The sequence below is a fragment of the Solea solea genome, chromosome 9, assembly GCF_958295425.1.
Source record: "Solea solea chromosome 9, fSolSol10.1, whole genome shotgun sequence".
Classification (NCBI taxonomy): domain Eukaryota; kingdom Metazoa; phylum Chordata; class Actinopteri; order Pleuronectiformes; family Soleidae; genus Solea; species Solea solea.
The window spans coordinates 17,730,680-17,750,214 of NC_081142.1; the positions used below are offsets into that span (position 1 = coordinate 17,730,680).

General features: G+C 40.7%; 1 protein-coding gene across 5 annotated transcripts in view; it reads right to left on the minus strand.

The window, feature by feature from the left end:
• lrp8 (low density lipoprotein receptor-related protein 8, apolipoprotein e receptor) overlaps nucleotides 1–15,544 on the minus strand; it is a 161,421-nt gene extending 145,877 nt beyond the window's left edge. For all 5 annotated transcript variants that reach the window (XM_058638295.1, XM_058638294.1, XM_058638292.1 and 2 more), the window contains exons 1-2: nucleotides 15,332–15,544; nucleotides 14,406–14,531 (exon numbers count right to left, since the gene is read on the minus strand). In XM_058638295.1, coding sequence (XP_058494278.1) covers nucleotides 14,406–14,531; nucleotides 15,332–15,398 — 193 coding nt within the window. In that variant the 5' untranslated portion in view covers nucleotides 15,399–15,544. The remainder of the gene's footprint in view (nucleotides 1–14,405; nucleotides 14,532–15,331) is intronic.
• Between the last annotated feature and the right edge of the window lie 3,991 nt (nucleotides 15,545–19,535).

The following is a 19,535-nucleotide window of genomic DNA, read 5'->3' on the forward strand; positions in this document are numbered from 1 at the left end:
AGAGGGACTCATTAGTCGACATACCAATTTATAGTCTCTCCATCATGCTGACACTAACAGCAGGCAACAGTCACCAGCACCACACACAAAGACACACACACAAATTAGCCTTTGGCACGTAGCACGTAGCATGCAACTCTACAGCATTTTTCTTTTTTAAATCATCAACCCCGTAATTAGGCAGTGATATTAGCCATATATCGAACTATTCAAGTCTCTTTCACACACACACACACACATACAGAGAGTTTATGTAATTACAGAGTGCAGCAAACAGCCCCATTAATCAGTTTAATCAATGATTTGATCCATTTCTAAAGCTGTACAAATGTTCAATCGATCATAGGCAGTGGCTGCGAATAAGTGGTGGAGTTGCTAAACAAGAGAAGGTATACACACACACATACACACACACACTATAGCCTCACACAGAGTTCACATTGCAAACCTATAGAAACAACTGTGCCTTTAGCCCTCTCCTCACCCCACCAGAGACACAATCATGACACTTCCACACCTGAACGGCTTTACCTCCTTGGCAGTTCCTGTACTTGATTAAAAAGTATTCACCAGGAGGAAAGGGCTCAGACAGAGAAGGATTTGAAACGGAAGGGAAAGGAACAACGCACAATTGTGATTTTGGCAAACCAAGCCAGGAGCTACCTGCAGCCAGATATGCAGACTGTCTCCTACATATGGATAATTGTGTATGCAAAGCTAAGCTGTATGACATGAACTAAATCAGGTCACGAAGACAGAGGTTCCCCCCCCCCCTGAAACACAGGACAGGAATATATACTCGACATTAAAATGCAAAACACATCATCTGATGCTTAAAACCGCTGCTGTCTACAGTAGAGAGTATGTATAATAAATGTGGCTATAAATGCAAAAAAAGCACGGGAATACTTAGAACGTAGTAAAGAAGAGATGTGATGCGTGTGAGAATAGGATGTAAGAACACATGTGACCTACATGTACTGTAAAACACATCTCACATCTCTTGCTGCGCGGCAGAACATGGTGCTCGCACACACATACACAACCCACACCTACGTGTTTCTAAACCACAATGCTGTCAACATTCTATAGATTTAGAAGGCCAATTAAATGAAACATGAGCGCATGCACATGATTAAAGATTTATCAGCCCTAGGTCCCTGCATCCTCTCTTCCTTTTCACACACACACATAAAATACTGATACATACATGTACCTTCTGTTACAGTGTCCACATGGGGATGCAGAACAAAATGCATTGATCTCATAAAAAAAAAAAAAAAAAACACCCTGACTGTACACATACCCCCACCACACACAAACACAAGCAACAGAAATCCTGTTACTCCCAAACACATGCTGGTGTAATTTAATAAGTGACGTATAAATGTTCATTGAAATCAATTAGCCAAGGGCTGCTAACTTCTCCAAAACACATCTCCATAGACTCCGGAGACTTCAGCGCTAATGTGATGAGTTACATGTACATGTACGGACATAAACACACACAATTATGGAGCTCACCCATTTTCACGACTTTAAATTACATATGAATACACAGCCACGCAGGGTTTGCAACATTGAATAAAAGGAGCGCTTCGTACGGCAGCGTATGTCAGTGTTTTGGGGATAAACATTACAGATAACTTACTTTTTGTAAAAAAAAAAAAAAAAAACTCCACCATGGAAGAGGAAACGTTTGAACAACATTCATTCATTCATTCATTCATTCTCTACAGTTGTATTCTCCACATGAGATAAATCCCAGGTGACATGAGGTAAAAGGCAGGGAACACCCTTATTTTTACTCAGCCACACCTCGTTTGTCAGTTGACAGAGAACGTGTGTGATGTCTGGATTATTGGACAAGTGCAAGAGTCTGTTGATGATTAAAAGGTCAACGTGTACGTCAAAGTACAGTCGGAAAAATAAAAAAACTTGAGACACTTTAAAGCTCGGCAAAACAAACGTGCTTGTCGCCACGTACACACAATAGGACTCTTACTTGGACTTAAATGATCTCATGAGTCACCTAATGAGTTGGATGACAGTTAAAGGAAGTCAATGTTGTGTTTCTACAGAAGTGAATAGAATTAAATATGGAAACAGTGAATTTAGGAAGGGCGTTTTAAGCAGATGTTGGCAACACAGTTACCCATATTTATCCAGTGAGAGCTGAGCTCATTGTTATGTCAAAGACCAGGATCTTTTTTCTGGACTAAAACAAAAGACAACTTATCCTTATATGCTGTTACTAATACTAGGCAAATGTCAGATCACAGATCAGATTATTACACACTATAACCTGTTCAAATAGCCTCTCAATCCAAAAGGGTTATAGCCTCATGGAAGAGAGAGAGATGTGTGAGGAAAAAGTAAGACCTGTGAGGCTGCCCACTTTCATTACAACTCACCGCTTTCCCTCATAGTCAGGAGGATCAATATTTTCACTGAAAGAAAAAGGATATTTTCTTTTCCAACAAAATAGCCTTTAACTGTTCCCATTTGGGGAATGAGAGGTGGTCCTTCATTTGTCCAAATCAAATTGATCAAATCATGTTTAGATATAGACGGTGTACTTTATTCTATTTTTTATCATATGTCAATTATTCACGCCTCCATTGTCAAACATTGAGAAGGTTACCAAAACAATCAATCCAAACGTCCCACTTTTTGGCAACCTTCCATCACGCTATACATGTATACAGATGCAGCTGCGTAAACGGCTACGATTGATATATCTGGCCCACACAGATATGAGAGATGTACCATTCCAGACCCAACTGTAGCGAGCTGAACTGCACTATTCTGCTTGGTGGAAACTGGGCAGTAAAGGCCATATAACAGGCTCTTTTGTCCTTAGTTTTTAACTTTGGTCGGTACATGAAATTAAGATCATTTTAATGACTGTGGCGGTTGAGCACAGCAGGCAGTGCAAAGTAGAAATTCATGAGCAGCAAGTCATTAAAAAATACTTGCAGATGTGCCCCCCCACTGCCGTTTGTTCTGGATGAAGAGACTCCTCTTACGTTTATGGATATCTCTATGATGTCAAAGTCAGCGATTCACTCTTCTTCCCCAAACAAAACAGAACTGTGGCGCAGCGGTTAGCATTGTTGCCTGCCAGCGAGGATGTCACCAGGTCAGATCCCGCTTCAACCAAGGCCTTTCTGTGTGGGGTTAGCATGTTCTCCTCTTGTGCGCGTGGCTTTTCTCAGGGTTCTCCGGTTTCCTCCCACAGTCCAGACAAAAGGAAACTTAGCGATGAGGTAAATTGGACACTTGACCGTAGGTGTGAATGGTTGTTTGTCTCTGTTTGTTGGCCCTGCGGTGGACTGGCCACTTGTCCAGGGTGCAGCCTGACTTTAAACCTTATGTCTATGCATACACGTTTGCGTGTTGCACCATTATCTCGGAAGCCCGGTCTACAATGTTTAAGCCAATTATATCAAACCTCTAAGTCCTATGTCCAATGCAAACGAACTACATCAACTGCAGGAGCAGATTTTAAAAAAAAGGCTGTAGGATACACTCTTCCTCACGGACACATTTACAAAGGGATGAGCAAAAAAGTGACCACTGAATCCTAAAGATAATGGAGATATTGCATGCAAGGTCACAGCACTATTCATTAAGCTCGGACACACAGAACCAACTGTCAATGTATCTATTTGAGAGTGATGTGTCTGTGAGACGGACACAGAGAAAGGGAGGGAAAGGGGGCCTCTCAGGCCCCATTGAGAAGGTGTCACTTTGCTTCCAAACATTCAAGCGGCACTGCTTCCAATGATCAATAATAGAGTGTGGGGGTGGAGAGCAATGGACACAGAGAGACAGATTTCTCATTGGTTAAACACACTGTGAGCACAGGAGAATCTGCTCTCTTTCTCTCCACATTTGGCTCCTCCTCTCAGTTTAACATTTTAAAAGTTCAGCGCAACATCAGCAACAGAATCACCACAGCCTGAATCCTGCTCACACCTAACCGATTCCCTGTTTCATCACCACTTGAAAAAAAAGAGAAGAGACAGTCTGACGATACGAATCGTCCTAGACAAACCAACACTTCTTCAGTCAAGAGACGGAGGAGATGCAGTACAATTTAGAGCAGCCGGGCAGAAACTAATAAAAGAAAAAGTAGAATGAAAAAATTAAACAGAGAACAGCAAAGTAGAGAGTGCAAATAGCTAAAAAATAAGAACAACTTTTGACATTCAGAACTCAAATCTCACGGTGAGCCCAAAAGGCTGGTATTAGCAGCCATGTTTTATTCATCAGTGTTCAAAGTTGTCATCTCACACACACACACACCACTCTCTGAGTGCATACACCAGGCCACAGAACGCAAGGTGAAAAACAGGATTACAGGATATGTAAATTATAAAATGGAGGCACATGAAGACATTCAGTTAATCTGAGCTGGGGATTAGCGCGTGATACCCTGTCAGACACGGTTGGGTCATGGAACAACAAACAACAGCACAACATCACAACAAAACAAGTGTATAGTGAAACGCAAGAGTGAGACATGCCGAAACATATATTACACGTGCTCAAGGTGTGGAAATAGGATTGGTGGTGTTATGAAAGTTTGACTTTGAACAATGCGTGACTTTGCAGCAGAGCAGAAAACATTAAAAAATGAAAAAAGCTCATTCTGACAGAGAAGACAGATGTGCCAGTACTGTATACATGAGACAGGTATGGAAAAACAGCAGTGAGAGAACAAGAAATAACAAACTAACTATCATTTTTCAGATGCTCATGCTCCACCATGAGCTACATATTGATAGCCTGGGAACAGTCAGCTCTGCACATGAAGAAACTGTACAGCAGTCGGATGTTAGCCCTATCATTGTGGCCAGCTAGCACTGTAGTTAGCTAGCAAGATAAATAGCTACTTTAACAGCTAATGGTATTTAAAGATTAGCATCCAGGAACATTGTTAATGCTAATCAAGAACATTTAATAAACATGATTATATAATTACTGTAGATCTCTGGACACCATGTGACTGAGTTAGGTCAATTGGAACGGTTAAGTTCTGTACAGCACAGTACGTTTTTTTTTTTTTTTTGCGTTTCCATTAGCAATACGTAGTACCAAAATAACTGGCCCCCAACAAGTTACCTCAACCCAACCGTTCCATTTTTGGCACCCTTGCCTTGGGGTACCAGAGTTAATTGTACAGTACAGTCCAGGTGGAGCTATACTGTTCCAAACCCAACTGAACCGTGATGGAAACACGGCTTAAAATGCGGCAAAAATGAACAGGACCAGTGCTGGATCCAACCTGTTAGAATTCACTACGCACTCCATCAACCAATAAGACAGACTGAATAGATCTGATCCTTTGGAAACATCTTCAAGTTCCTGATTTACTTCCCTTAATCTTACTCCAGAGTGTTACTGAACGTTTACAAGAGCCTGGGGAAACTTTGTGACAAACACTGAACTCTGGAGTTTACCGGCTAAAGACAGCGTTGTCGTTACTGGAAGGGCAAGTACTGCATTAGCATAATGTTAGCGTTAGCAACAGGCAGTGTAATGTAAATAATGCTATTTAAAATTCTGTTGAGACTTGTATGTCAGTAAGGCTGAGTCCGTTGCTTGTTAGTTCCCATCACTTTGTGTTCTTCTGCTACAAACTTCCCTTTAGACAAATTGTGTGACTTCAGCTACCAAAGCTCTATTGCTAAGTGGAGCTGTTTCATGGCATTACTATGAGCTTCTTTCTAACTACATTCATTCTCACATTTGCCATATTTTGTTATGCATATTTGTTTTTGGCTTTTTTACAGAACATTGGGCAAATTGGGCAAATTACAGCAAATTGCAACCAGTATTAAATCAGTAGCAGTTCCTTTATTGGTTAGTACCAACGTATCACTGAGTATCTGGACAAACAGTGCCACTATCGATATTTATGTTACGCTCGTACTGACTTTGTGCTAGAATGTTCGAATGTGTGAAGGTGCAAAAAGCATTTCTGCTTGTGTCGTTGTAGCTCTCCCACCTTTGCATTGAGTTGTCCTCCAGCAAACACATTTTTCAACATCAATAATTATAACCTTCTATTACTTTCCTCCTACATTCATCAAGCCAGAGGAAGTTATGTTATGTTCAGGGTCAGGTGCAAAGAGGAAAAAAACAGAACACTCTGTGATACTAGGACAATGCTGTCATCCCTGACCATCCGTCTGCTGCACTCTCGCTGTTGAGAGTGACAAAGTGGATGTGAGTGCTGGTGTATTAGCACTTTCTCCGGTAGTTTAAAAGTTATTCAAAAAAAAAAAAATCACACTCTGACACTCTCAAAGCACAAACTGCAACCATCTACTGGAAGCCCACGTGTCTGCTTTTCCAGACAATTATTACTGACAATCAGCCATAAATAATTTGGGCAGAGCAAAATGAGATTGTCACAAACTATCAATGCACACAGGCTTAAAAAGAAAATAATATGGACACCATATGAAATGAATACGCCGCCATGAACACAAGAGCGAGGCTGACAGTGTCGTAGATGTCAGACGGTTCCTGCACTTTCATCTCCGATCATCTCTTTTTTCTACAAGTGTCCACCTCTGTGGGTCAACCCATAACCTGCAGTCCAGGTCGAAACAAAGCAGCGTTCTGACTGAGCTATAACAGAACCATAGGCAGCCTAAACCACATCACATCATTCAGTACACAGACTACAATTTAGTAAGCATTAGGTGGTTTGCAGGTCAAGTTTGGTTCAGACAGTTGATTAAAGGATATTTTTTGCCACGCAGATTAGTAATTAAAACACCCTGACCCGCATGGACCGCTTAATAACACACTGGAGCTCTGCAGCTGGGTTATCGGGAGTGAATGTTCGGGGGGGGGGGGGGGGGGGGGCGAACACCTTTTCTGCTCATAAATATGCTCTTATTATAGAAGACACAGTGAGTAAAAAAAAAAAAGGAGACAGATGCAGGGGAAGTGACAGCAGCTGTGTGTCAACATACACAAAGCATAATGAGTGGGTGCATTCTCGTGCTGAGACACTCGCTAACTAGATTATACCGTATGTATGTAGATCGACAGGACGGACTGCCTTGTTATTCACACACACAGTTTTTGCTTCCTCTTTGTACTCGGTGGGTTTTTACTGCGTGTCATGTCGCTTACTTCAAAATACAGACAGACACACAGAAAGTGGAAGGCAGCAGATAAAGAGAGGTAGACGGGTGGACAAAAATAAGTAAGACAGAACTAATACATGAACACGGGAGAAAAAGGTTGGAAGGCAAAGACGGAAAGCAAGAGCAAATGCCTCGGGTCAGCACTGACCTCAGCTAAATTTACCATGCTGATGTTTTGCACCAATGCACTCGACACCTTTTCAGCACAGCAGGTATTGTTAACTCACACAGCATGGCACAGCTTCTTCCAAAGATAATGCCCCAGTGCATTTTGGCTGTCAGGACAACAAAGTTGCATGTGACAGATGCGGCCAGCTGGCAGTCTTAGCCTTTAATGTATCAAAGGGTAAAAGAGGGTCAGAGGAGAAGGGTGGTGTTTATTTAATTTTATCGGTGTGTATTAAGGCTGATACAGCATGAAATATTTTTGGAAATATTCCAGATGAGCAACCAGTGAATCTCACAATACAGAGTGCAGTGGCTGGGTTTGCCCTCAGCGTTTACTGGAGCCTCAGAGCTGGCAGAAGTTCTCATTTCTTAACTCTGAATGTGTGAATCTCCTGCTGTCATTTGACATACTGTGGTGTAAGAGTCAGCACGGGATACTGAGGAGAATAAAATATTAGGATATTTGTGGTATTTGTGCCTATGTAGGCGAGAACCACTACTGGTTCTATATATATATATTCCCACCAGTAGTGGTTCTCAAATGTATATTTAATGCCTCATTATCAATGGGGAAACTGTACGCTAACCAAAACCGAGCACGTTTGAATTAATTTCTTCTCCCGGAAAATCTGGACTAACATAGAAGTTGTGTCTACAACTTTAAACTTTAATGTCTCTGTCTCTCCATTCTCTCCACACTTAAAGCCAATCAGATGAAGCACATGCATATGCGTACACGTGGAGTCCCACAGAGCTCCAGTGGCCACAGAGCACAGCGGTGCGTCTTCTTCTAAGAGGCAGAAACAGCACAGAGTACAAATACTAATAAGATGAATGTGAGCATCGACCATCTTGTCTTTTAAGAACAGAAACGTTGTTTTAATAAATCCAAATGGTGCCACTCAGTCTTGCTCCTGCATGCTCAGTGTGTGTGTGTGTGTTCCTATGTGTGTGTAATCAATTCAACTTGTGGTTTCACTTGACCTCATACTCACATTTAATGTGAACCTATAGCTTTCCTACGGAGAACAGTGTGTGTGTGTGTGTGTGTGTGTGTGTGTGTGTCAGCAGGTGACCAAAATGTGTTTGGCGAGCCTATCAGTACAATGCCTTTTGTGCTTGGAGCGCTTCTCAGTCTCTTATTACGGTGTCATGTGCACGCACACACGCACGCACACACACATACACACACACAGCCGTGGCGTGAAATATGTTGTGATGTCTCCCCTGTGGGGAACTGGTCTGAGACTGCAGAGGAGAAGCTCCCCTTCTCAGACTGGCTAAGACTCATTGTCCTGCTGTGATGTGAGACGTGCACACACACACACACACACAACTTTGTGAAGCTATTCTTCTTAGGACACTGCACTGACTGCCTGAAAAAAAAAAAGCCTCATCTCTCACCTTAACCATATCCAGTTAATGCTTAACCCAAACCTTAACCTAACCACACTTCATATCTGAAGTCTAAATTTAACCAGCCTCATTAAGATCAGGTTTTGGTCTCTGAGGACTACTGGTCCTGACAAGACCAGTAAACCAGAAAAAGAGGTACCAAAGCACACATTTTCTTCCCACCCTTAACATTCTCTTTCATTCCCCTTGACTGTGTTTTCAAACATGACACACTTTGCCTTCAGGGTGTAGTGAGTGGTTAGGATTCAGAATTTGACGCCGTCCTTTGACATGATATAGTTTTAGCAAGTCATTATTACGCATAATTAGGACTAATGCTATTTTGTAAAGGGAGGAGGGAAAAAAAACTTCTATAAAAGAAACAAAACCACAGTTAAACAACTATCAAATCTAACGGCATTGCCGTGGATTAACTTGTTGAGTAAGTGAAGCTGCATGAATAATCATCACAGGTGACGCCACTGTAATGAGCCTCTGAATAAATTATAGATATACACATATATATATACACATACATACACATATATACATACATATATATAAATATATACACACATATACAAAATATAGGACAAAAGATTACTATTTGCAGCGTGACAAATTGTAATATGCAAATCTTATGCAAAGTTCACACTCAAAGCATTAAACACAAGAGCTGAGTGAGCATAAGCCCTACCAGGGGTTGCTGTGTGTACTGCTAATAAACATTGAGTAGATAATGGAAAAATATATATATTCATTATGTTGGGTAAAGGACAAATCCTGAAAGGCTATTGATGTAGCACTTATGATACCGACACCTCTGACTGACTAAGGTTTTGTCAAAGAAGAACATAGCAACCAAACCCATCACAGTCTGAATAAATTCCCATGGCACGTATTTATATCCTGCAGTTTGGGAGCAGCCATTTGGAGAGTGATGCGAGAGAGGGAGAAGCAACATGTGATGTCAAACATGACATGATTTTACCGCGGCACTTTGGATTAGGCGTGTTTAAATCCACTTAAATCTGCTGTAAAATAATAAGGCCTTGACTGTATATTCCACAACTGAAATGTAGGTCACACAGAGCTGGGCAGAGGTGAGAAGAGTTTTCCCAATATGTACACATAGTACATATAATATTAAGGGTAGTATTGCGATCACTGTAAAGATGGGACACACACACACGCACACATGTACTACCACTTAACCGTCTCCCAGGGCAACAAGAGCGGGGTCTTCTAACAAGAGGCACGATGAAAATGAAGAGTCGGAAAGAATGAATGAAAGGAGAGATAAGGCACGAAATATAAATCAATCTAGCAGACTCGATGCAATATAGCAGCTAGAGGGAGAACCCCTACTGTATGCATGTGTGTGTGTGTGTGATGGCATAGATAATGTAGATAATAAAAGCTCACAGTCATAGCTTACAAATTATGTGCAAATCATTGCCCCAACAGACTGCAGAGGCATGACGGTAGACAGTGTAACAAGAGGTCTGGGTGATATGGTCGTACAAGGTCGAGTGTTTCACTTGAAGTTCACAGGAGTCCTCGGGAAATCAGGTATTGTAGATAATGGGTAGAATTTGAGGTACAAATTTGTTCAGTTTGTTTTTTTTGTACTGAAATAATGTTATCATTGTGTTCTTTGGAAGGAGCTAATTTTGTTTTCTTAAATTGTCTGAAACCCATGGTAATTAAGCTAAGACATTATACAAAAACCAGTATCACACGAGAAGTTCAACCACATAAATGTTGTATTTATATAATGGTTTTCTAGTCTTGATGACCACTCAAAGCTGCTTTATACTACAGTTTTCCCATTCACCTATTCACACTATCTATATAGAACATTTTCTATTACTCATCTTTCATGTGTCAGTAGTAGAGCTGAAACAATTACTCGATTACTAAATTATCAACTATTCTGATAATCGATTCATCGGTTTGAAGCATTTTATCATTATTAAAACAATAATGAATTATAAAAACAATATTTTTGGTTTGTAGACAAAAAACAAGACATTTGAGGACATCATCATTTCATATTTGACAAACACAGATCAACATTTTAGGGAGCATAATCGTTAGTTGCAGCTCTATTTATTCATTCACCCATTCACTGACACTTTCACGCAGTGCATCAACAGGGGTTAAGTGTCTGTAGACTGGCGGAGCCTGGAATCAAACCAACAACCTTCAAGTTTAAAGATGAAACACTCTACCACTGAGCTACCATCCATCGCCTTAAACTACTCATATTAATTAGTGCAATAATCAAAGACGATATAACAAAAAAAAGAACGATCAAAAATGGACATCTTAGTGAATCTTGTTTTGGCTCAGAGGGAATAACTTTACTTTTACCCTTTACTTATGTGGAAAACTCTTCTCTCCACATTCGCTCTCCTCCCGTATCAGTTCTTCCAAATTATTTTCGCTCCTATTTCAATCCTCACTGCTCCACACACTCCTGTCCCACTGAGTCAAATCTGTACATTTCTTCCTCCTCCTACTTCTCCTCCTCAGCTTCCTCTTTCTCTCCACTGAGCTTCGCTAATGATATTGGGTTTTTTGGGGTGGGGGCACAGAGGTAGCGCTGGCATCTGCTCCAAGGGCTGGCATGCTGCCAGCCACTGAACCTCACTCCGGCAACCAGAGTCACGCTGTTGGATTTATCTCCAACCAACCTGTCAGCTGATGCTCTTTGTGGGTGTAAGACGAGTGGGCATAGCCTCATTGGCATCGGCACTGCCAAGGTACCCATAGGAGATTTCAAAATAGGGGGGAACCGAAGCTCCTTATGGCTGCTACAACACTAAGGGAGTGAGACAGCATTATAGAAGGAGGCACCCAACGTCCAGTACAGGCCACAGACTGAGAACAAAGAAGGAATGAGAGAGTAAGGCTCCATTCAAAATGAGTTCTGACCACTAATATCTGAAAATATTGTAATATTGGGGAAAACAAGGTCAGAATTTGTTGGTGACTTGTTGTTGCATTTACCAGTGAAATAAATAAAGTCTGGATCAGTGTCTGCACCAAGGCTTTTGACACACAAGACGCAATGACTTTCATGCAATTTATGCATCTTTACATTTTTCAAACCTGTATCGAGTCAATGCGGCTTTCACATCAGCCAAGGAATTTACTTAAGCAATTTTTTTGGACCATTTTTTTGAATCTTTCCAGTTCTACCTCCGAGGGGGGGGAAGACGACACACGTCTAACCAACAAGCCAGTTGGTAATGTGGCATTAAAAATATTCAAAGAAAATGTACTCAGTTGCATTTTCATATATATATATATATATATATATATATATATATATATATATATATATATATATATATATATGTATATATATATATATATATATATATATATGTATATATATATATATATATATATATATATATATATATGTATATATATATATGTTCACATTGCCATTGACGCACACAGGCTTACACAGTTTCCAATTGTCTCCATTTCAGCCTGTCCAGACTAAATGGCAACCCTGCAGTTTACAAGCCAGTTTCTGGCAAACAACATTAACAAGTCTGTGCTTTAGAGGGCCAGAAATTGGCGGTTGCCAGGTTATAATGTAGCAAACGAGTCAAATTCTGTAGTGTAAATGCTGGCTAAGGTGCATCAAGGAGAGGTGGGCAAGATATATGGTCAAAGATGATATTGTGATTGTTCTAAAGACATGCAGATTACCATTACAAAGTATTTAAAAGACTTCCCAATAACATAACATGACCACGAATGGTCCTACGTGATCACATGACCTCTAGTGAAGCATCCTCCCAGCCAAACAGGTTAGCCGTGTGACGTTATGCTAACAGGGAGAACACATGGAGACACCAGCCCGCACAACTAAATATTTGAAATTGTCTTATTATTTGCTCTCGCTCATTTCCCACACAATTGACCTTCTGACTGTTTACCCAGAGTTCAATGTTTCGACACTCTAGTTCACTTATAAGTCTGCATTTTTACTTGAATGCTAGCAAGTTTAAACAATTAAACTCTAATTTGTAAAAGGATATCGACTAATTATCGTTATCAAAATACAAAAAATAAAACAAGATGTTATTTTTTGTCCATGTCGCCCAAACCTAACATCTCGAGGTGAAAAGATTTAGAAAGAGACAAGAAACAGAGCCCGGGGCCCGAGGCATGAGCAAACTAAGCGGCTGCGTGGGCCGCTTAGTTTTACCATATTAAAGAAATCTAGACATCTTTAGATATATTTACATAAATAAATAGTAAGTTATCTGGTTTTATGTTGGAGTTGAACTTTGCTCAACTCAACTGTTTAAAAACCCACTTAGTTTAATTAATACTAGGCCACTTTTTGTGATTTTACTGCTTCAACTCTGAGGTCAAAAAAACAAGAGCGACACAGGTTTAGCATAAATAACACAAATGTAACAATAAAACTCAAGCACCGGCTACTCTGAGGTGGCCGGCACTGACAAGGAAGCTCAAGAGGAAAGCAAAGGTACACAGGACATGTAGGTTAAAGAGAGTAAACAAAAAAAGACACATCGATCGCACTGTGATGTTGAGAAACACCAAACAAACCATAGCTGGAAGAGAAAAGCTCATTAAATCTAAATCCACTTCACGTACATCAAGCATTTAGCTTTTTTCTTTTTAATAACGCCAATCACTCTTCCCTGTCGATGACACACGCTTGTAAATATCATGACATTCATGCTGGAGACTCCCAAGGCATCAGCAGCAGCTGAGACCGCCACGGCGGGCATGTGAGATGAAAGAATCATTGGTTTTGCTGCGCTGATCCTCGTGATGAGTGATTAATCAATTGGCCACTAATATAACCATTCAAGCAATTAGTACCATGACAAATTTATGAGCGGCGATTACTCGGCTGGTTGTCTGCGCAATTTCCTGAACACAACAGAGACAATTCAGACAGAAACGCACATGATTTTTTTTTTTTTTTTGTTAATTTAACACGTGTGAGAGATTTTAATCGCCTGGTATCTTATATCCTATTAAATGTTTTAATCTCAAGTAACAAACCAGGTATCAAGAGGCAAGATGTGTCAAAATCACAGTGTTTGCATTAGAACATGCCGCATAACACAGCAATAATTATAACCTCATTTCAGATATGACATAATCTGTGAAGCCATCACGCAGTCAAAGCATTCTGTCTCACTGATAACACGACTGACGTGACGATTCAGTGATGGTGACAATATTTATAACATGAAAAATTGCTCAGCTCTGACCTAGAAAAGGCAACATCTCTCCTCGTGTGTGTGAGGTTTATCTACTGAAGGGAAAATTAGTGACAAATTAGTCAAATTCCTGTGACCATGTGACCTCACAAATGGTCCAGGATCAGCAGATCCCACGCCGACATACGCAGACTAACAACTGAAGGAGAGAGATTGCCAGAGGGGCCCCAAGCGAAACGATAAAGGAGCTTATTCTCAGAATAACTCATTCACCACACACCGTTATCCACTTGTGTGCCAGCTCGCTTCAAACAGTCCAAAGCAGAATCTCGTCAAACAAGGATTTTGGCGTCAAATCTTTAGAGCTCCTTGTTCCAGACTCTTGTTTTGCCACATGCATGATGACACAGGTACAGTGCATCCCCCGTGTTCATGTACTTACGACAGTTCTCCTCGTCGCTGCTGTCCGAGCAGTCGTCGTCGTCGTCGCATCTCCACAGGGTTGGGATGCACCGACCGTTGTTGCACTGGAACTGTCCAGCTTCACACTCCGACTCCGTATGAGTTCCTTTTGTGGACAGAAAAGAGCAGCAAATTGAACATGGGTAGATTTTGGAAGTAACAAGTCAAGTCAAGTCAATTTTATTTACATATAGCCCTACAGAACAAAAACTATTTGACTCCAGTAAGTGAAAAAAACTCCACAAATACCCTTGTAGAGGAGGGGGGAGAGCAACAGAGGGGGGGACCCTCTGCCATAATGTATATATCATAAAAGGACACTTAAACACCTCAGATGCTATTTAAGCGAAGTGGCATCAATGAGACAAATGAGAGCTTAACCACACACTGTTTACACTTCCTCTGTTGCATCAATCTCCAGCTTTCAACAGAAACGCATTACTCACACTGATGTGTAAGTCTGTGTGAAATGACTTCCACTACACTTTCACTGAGCTTAATATACAAGACAAATAATATTATTATATACATCTTATGATGATGACCATGGCTGCCAAACACACGTACACACACAGCGTTCGGCAGCGTACTGCCTTCAGACACGTGTGCGCTCTTTTCTTCCGCATGTTGTCACCTTAAGTCAAACAGTGACGAGCAGCCTCCACATCCCGGACTCAAAGCGGCGGGGAGCCGGTCAGGTGCGAGCCAGCGGAGCCGGCACGAGTCAGCGGTGAAGCGGCAGCTCTGACCACAGTGAGGGACAGACAGACAGAGAGACAGGTCTCCTCTGTCTCTGTCTCTGTCTCTGTCACTGTGTCCCACTGTGTCTCACTGTGTCTCCGAAGCGCCCGCGCCTCAACACAAAGTCACCTCCTCGCTGAACGAGACCGTGTGTGCGGTGCTTACCTTTAGCGCAGTGGAGCTCCATGAGTAACAAATGTAACAGCACAAGCTTCCCGAATTCTCTCCACATCTTTAGATCCGTGGGTGCTGCGCGAGGGAAAACCACTGAATTATCCCCGAATCTCTTTCTCTATCGCTCTCTCTGTCTCTGTCTCTGTCTCTCTCTGTGTGTGTGAGTCGCTCTCTGTCCCTCAGTCTGAGCCTGAGCTCTGAGTGTGTGTGAGGAGAGAGCGCTCTGTTTTCTCTGCCTCTGTTTGAATCAGTGACGTGTAACATGGGCGGGATAAGTCAAGGATGGTGACTGTGTGAAAAAAAGAAAAAAAAAAAAGAAAAGGGGGCTGATGGCCTATCAGCTGTAGTGGTAATAATAATAATCCATAATACTACTATGACTAATAATATGATTACATTCTGAGAATGACCTCTGTTGACTTCCTTTGTGCTGCTACTGCTGCTGCTACTGCAGCTCCTGAGTGTTTCAGGCCAGGTGCAAACATTCATCTTCCTTATTCTGTGTTATTTATAGCATGTGAATTAAATGTCCTCTGTGGACTGTACAAGGTGTGTGTGTTACTCTGCTGCTGTTGTAGCACTTTTGTCCGAGAACAATGTCCCAGTGGAGATAACATTTGACTGATTTATATTGTTAATAATAATAAAAAAATAATCCCAAGGACTATCTATGCCTTATGGCCTTGGCCCTAACCACGATTTTGCACATTTATGTCCACTTGCCAAGCCTCTCTCAGATCAACAAAACATGAAAATATTAATTTGATGTCCCAAGTTATAAGTATGTACAGTATATGTTTTAGTGTTAGTTTTTTGTAATATGGAGTATTTGCCAGGTGCAAGATTCAAAAAGGTCATACTGTAAGAGATATGTCACGAAACCCCAACAAAAGATGCCATTTTAACCCTTAGGGCTCGCACGGCACAGATCCATGCTGCTGGTGCACCCAGGGCAGCGGTAATAATATACAACTCCATATATTATGAAAAATAAATATGAACCCAAAAGACACACAGTATGCACAAATTTACAAAGACGAAAACTAAACACATAAACACACAACTCAGTTTCTGTTAGTTATTGTTTTATTTCTAACTAGTTTTTATTTAAAATGTTGGTTTTTTTTGGTTTTTTTTCCAATTTTAGTTAACTATAATAACTTTGATATAGACTATAGCAGAGCCCGGGAATCGAACGCCAAACCTTTGAGCTGAAAGACGACTCGCTGTACCACTGAGCTACCGTCGTACACACAAATTATTAGATGTCCAAAATGATTGCTAATTCTTACATATTACAAGGTTTTAGTGTCAGAAGCTGAATACACTACCTATAATAAGTACAGTATGTTTATGCAAGTGTATCATCACTTTTTTGTGGCCTTGAAATCAGCCTTTTATATGTACTTTAGTCAAGAAACTTCCTTAAAGCAGGCCGCCCTCTTGCAAAGACCAATGCAGTTCCCTGACACGATTGTGAGGGAGAGTGAGTCCTCCTTTTGTTATCACAAAATGTAATTAATATAAATATCAGTAAGGAATATTTTCTAGGGTCATATTTTCCACGTTCATACAATATTATGGTGTATAATTGCTTGTGTTGACAAGGACGTTGTACCAGTCCATGACCTTATGCCTCAGAATCTTCTGGAATTACAGCTTGAATGATTCATTGGTTACTAATACTATTATCGCCTACATAACGTCATTTTTTTTAATGCACAGTTTCCATTTCCATCAAACTCAGTATGATATTAAATCAGACGGAGCCTGATAGTTGAAAATGAAACTTTATGGTACAATTCAATATTATCTACTGACATTTGGCTTTTGCTGGATAAACCGTGGCTGAGACTGGTATGAAAAACTGAATTTCACATATTAAAATTTAAGCATGGCAATCAAAATTTCACTTTTGCTTTTCTCCTGCTGTCACACAGCCGTCTGCAGTCTCCTTTTTTTTATCATTATTGCTATGGTCTATTTTTAGACTGTGTGTCAAATTTCATTTTTAATATCAGGAAAATGAGAAGTCTACTGCCCTAATCCAGTCACATGTATAAACAATGACACTCGAAAGCTTCAGTATTCAGGAACTGTTGCCATGGGGAAGAAAACTACAAGCGAAACAGTGCTACCCTTTGGACACATATTGTTTTATCCACTTTAAGTTTTCATTACCCCAAACCCCAAACGGCTTCTCTTCACTTATGTGGGTTATGAGGGTTATTCAGTTATCCTCTTATAAAGGAGACGTATTAAACTGGCGGGTAACTGTAACAGCATTTCATCAGCACCAAATGTGTCACAAATGTTCCCTGTGAAATGGAAATGGAGCCGACAGATTTTCACTTGGCTAGAACGGCGAGCCGATGACCGGCATTGGATGAAAAGAGACTTCGTAGCAGATACAGAGATAAAGACAATGAGGTAAACGAGCGGTGGGGGAAATGTTTCCCTGGAACAGACGGGTCTCCTCTGCCGGGTTCAGCTTTGACATGCTGCATGTCAGCAGGGTTCATGTGCATAAAATGACTTGAACACATGAATCAACACATGAATAATGAATAAAAAAATACCGTATAAATACAGGGGGGAAAAAAACGCACAAATTTGGCCTCTCATGCATTATTCAATGGGAACAGTGTGAATGAAACATCAAAAGGGTTGACAGTTTTTGTGGAAAAATCCTAAATAGGGCTTTGCATCACTTTTGACTGCTATATCTGTTTGCAGTTGCATGAATTCCTCTCCCGGGAAAAAATACACTATAAAAGATGAGCCTGGTATTTTCCTTTTTAAACCGTTTAAACAAATACAAACTGTTAGATTCAAACCCTAAGTTCACGCGATGCTGATTAGGCCCACCGTCTGCATGGCGCTCCCTGCATTTCTCAGCGTAGCGGTGTTTTGATCTTGTGTTTCCCAGCGACATTCCCCCGCTGCACACAGGAAGTGGTTCATTATTTGTCGAGACGGATGGAGGCAACAGCCACATTGTGCTACAGGCAAAGCAAGGCGGCTGCAAACAGGTTGGAGTCGGACTGAAAAACACAAAGATGAGCCCACAGAAAGTTTCAGGAGTGAATGCCACAGTCGTTAGACTAGCGGTGTCAAACTGGCGGCCCGTGGGCCATATGCAGCCCCCCAATCGACTGTTCAAACACAATTTAATAGAGAAATATGTTTTCTAGCAGTATTTTTTTATAATAGTAATAATAAGACTTTCGATTGTACTCATCACACTATTAAATGTATTGCCTTCAACAGTCAATTACGTCAATTACAATAAAGTCAGTTTGGTGTTTTAATTACAGTTGTCCATGTTATTATTGATTTCATTTTAGATTTATTTCTCTGTCTTTGATATTCATAGAATTGTTTTGCAAGTACCTGTCGTTCCATTTCAAAACTTTCACATTGAAACTCTTTATTGTGACATGGTGATGGAATATTGTGAAATAATTACAAAACAGTTTAGTTCTCACGCTTTTTTTTCTCTAGACCAGCCCCCTCTTGACCAGACGGGACATTCATTTGCCCTCAGGTCATTTGAGTTTGACACCTCTGGGTGACTGGCTCCCTTAGTCAGGTCTGGTGTCTTCAGATGAAGGTTACATTCTGGTCATGAAGACAAAATAACAACAAAAAAATCACCTTTAAGTGACTAAAGTAGCTGTTATTGATATCAAACAAATGAGTGCCATTTAATGCAATGTACATACACAATGGTTGCGTTGAGTAATTGCTTGCTATACTTGCTATATACAGCTGGTGTTACATCTGCTGACGGGGGTTTTACCTTTCCGCTGTGCACAATATGCTGCATGTGTCAGCAGCTGCTTTACATGTAAATCATGTCATCTTGTATCAATCAACACAGAGGGATTACTACCAACTATGTTGGTGCACAGTATCTACTTAAACTGTGCAGTGTAGCAGGAATTAGAGCAGAAGGGCAAAAGCAGGTTTTCTCTGCCAGCAGCAATGTACTGGAAAAAAAAGATCCAATATGTTATGTTTCTTTCATAAAAGGTCAAATTTACAAGTATCCAGGTATAAAACATAACATCAATAAAAATAGAAGTAAAATAGTGACATAATAGAATAGTAAAATGGTCAAAACTACACAGAAGTGACCGGGTTCACTATTTTTACCCTGGGGTGAAGGCCAAAGAGATTTAAAGTGTTCAAT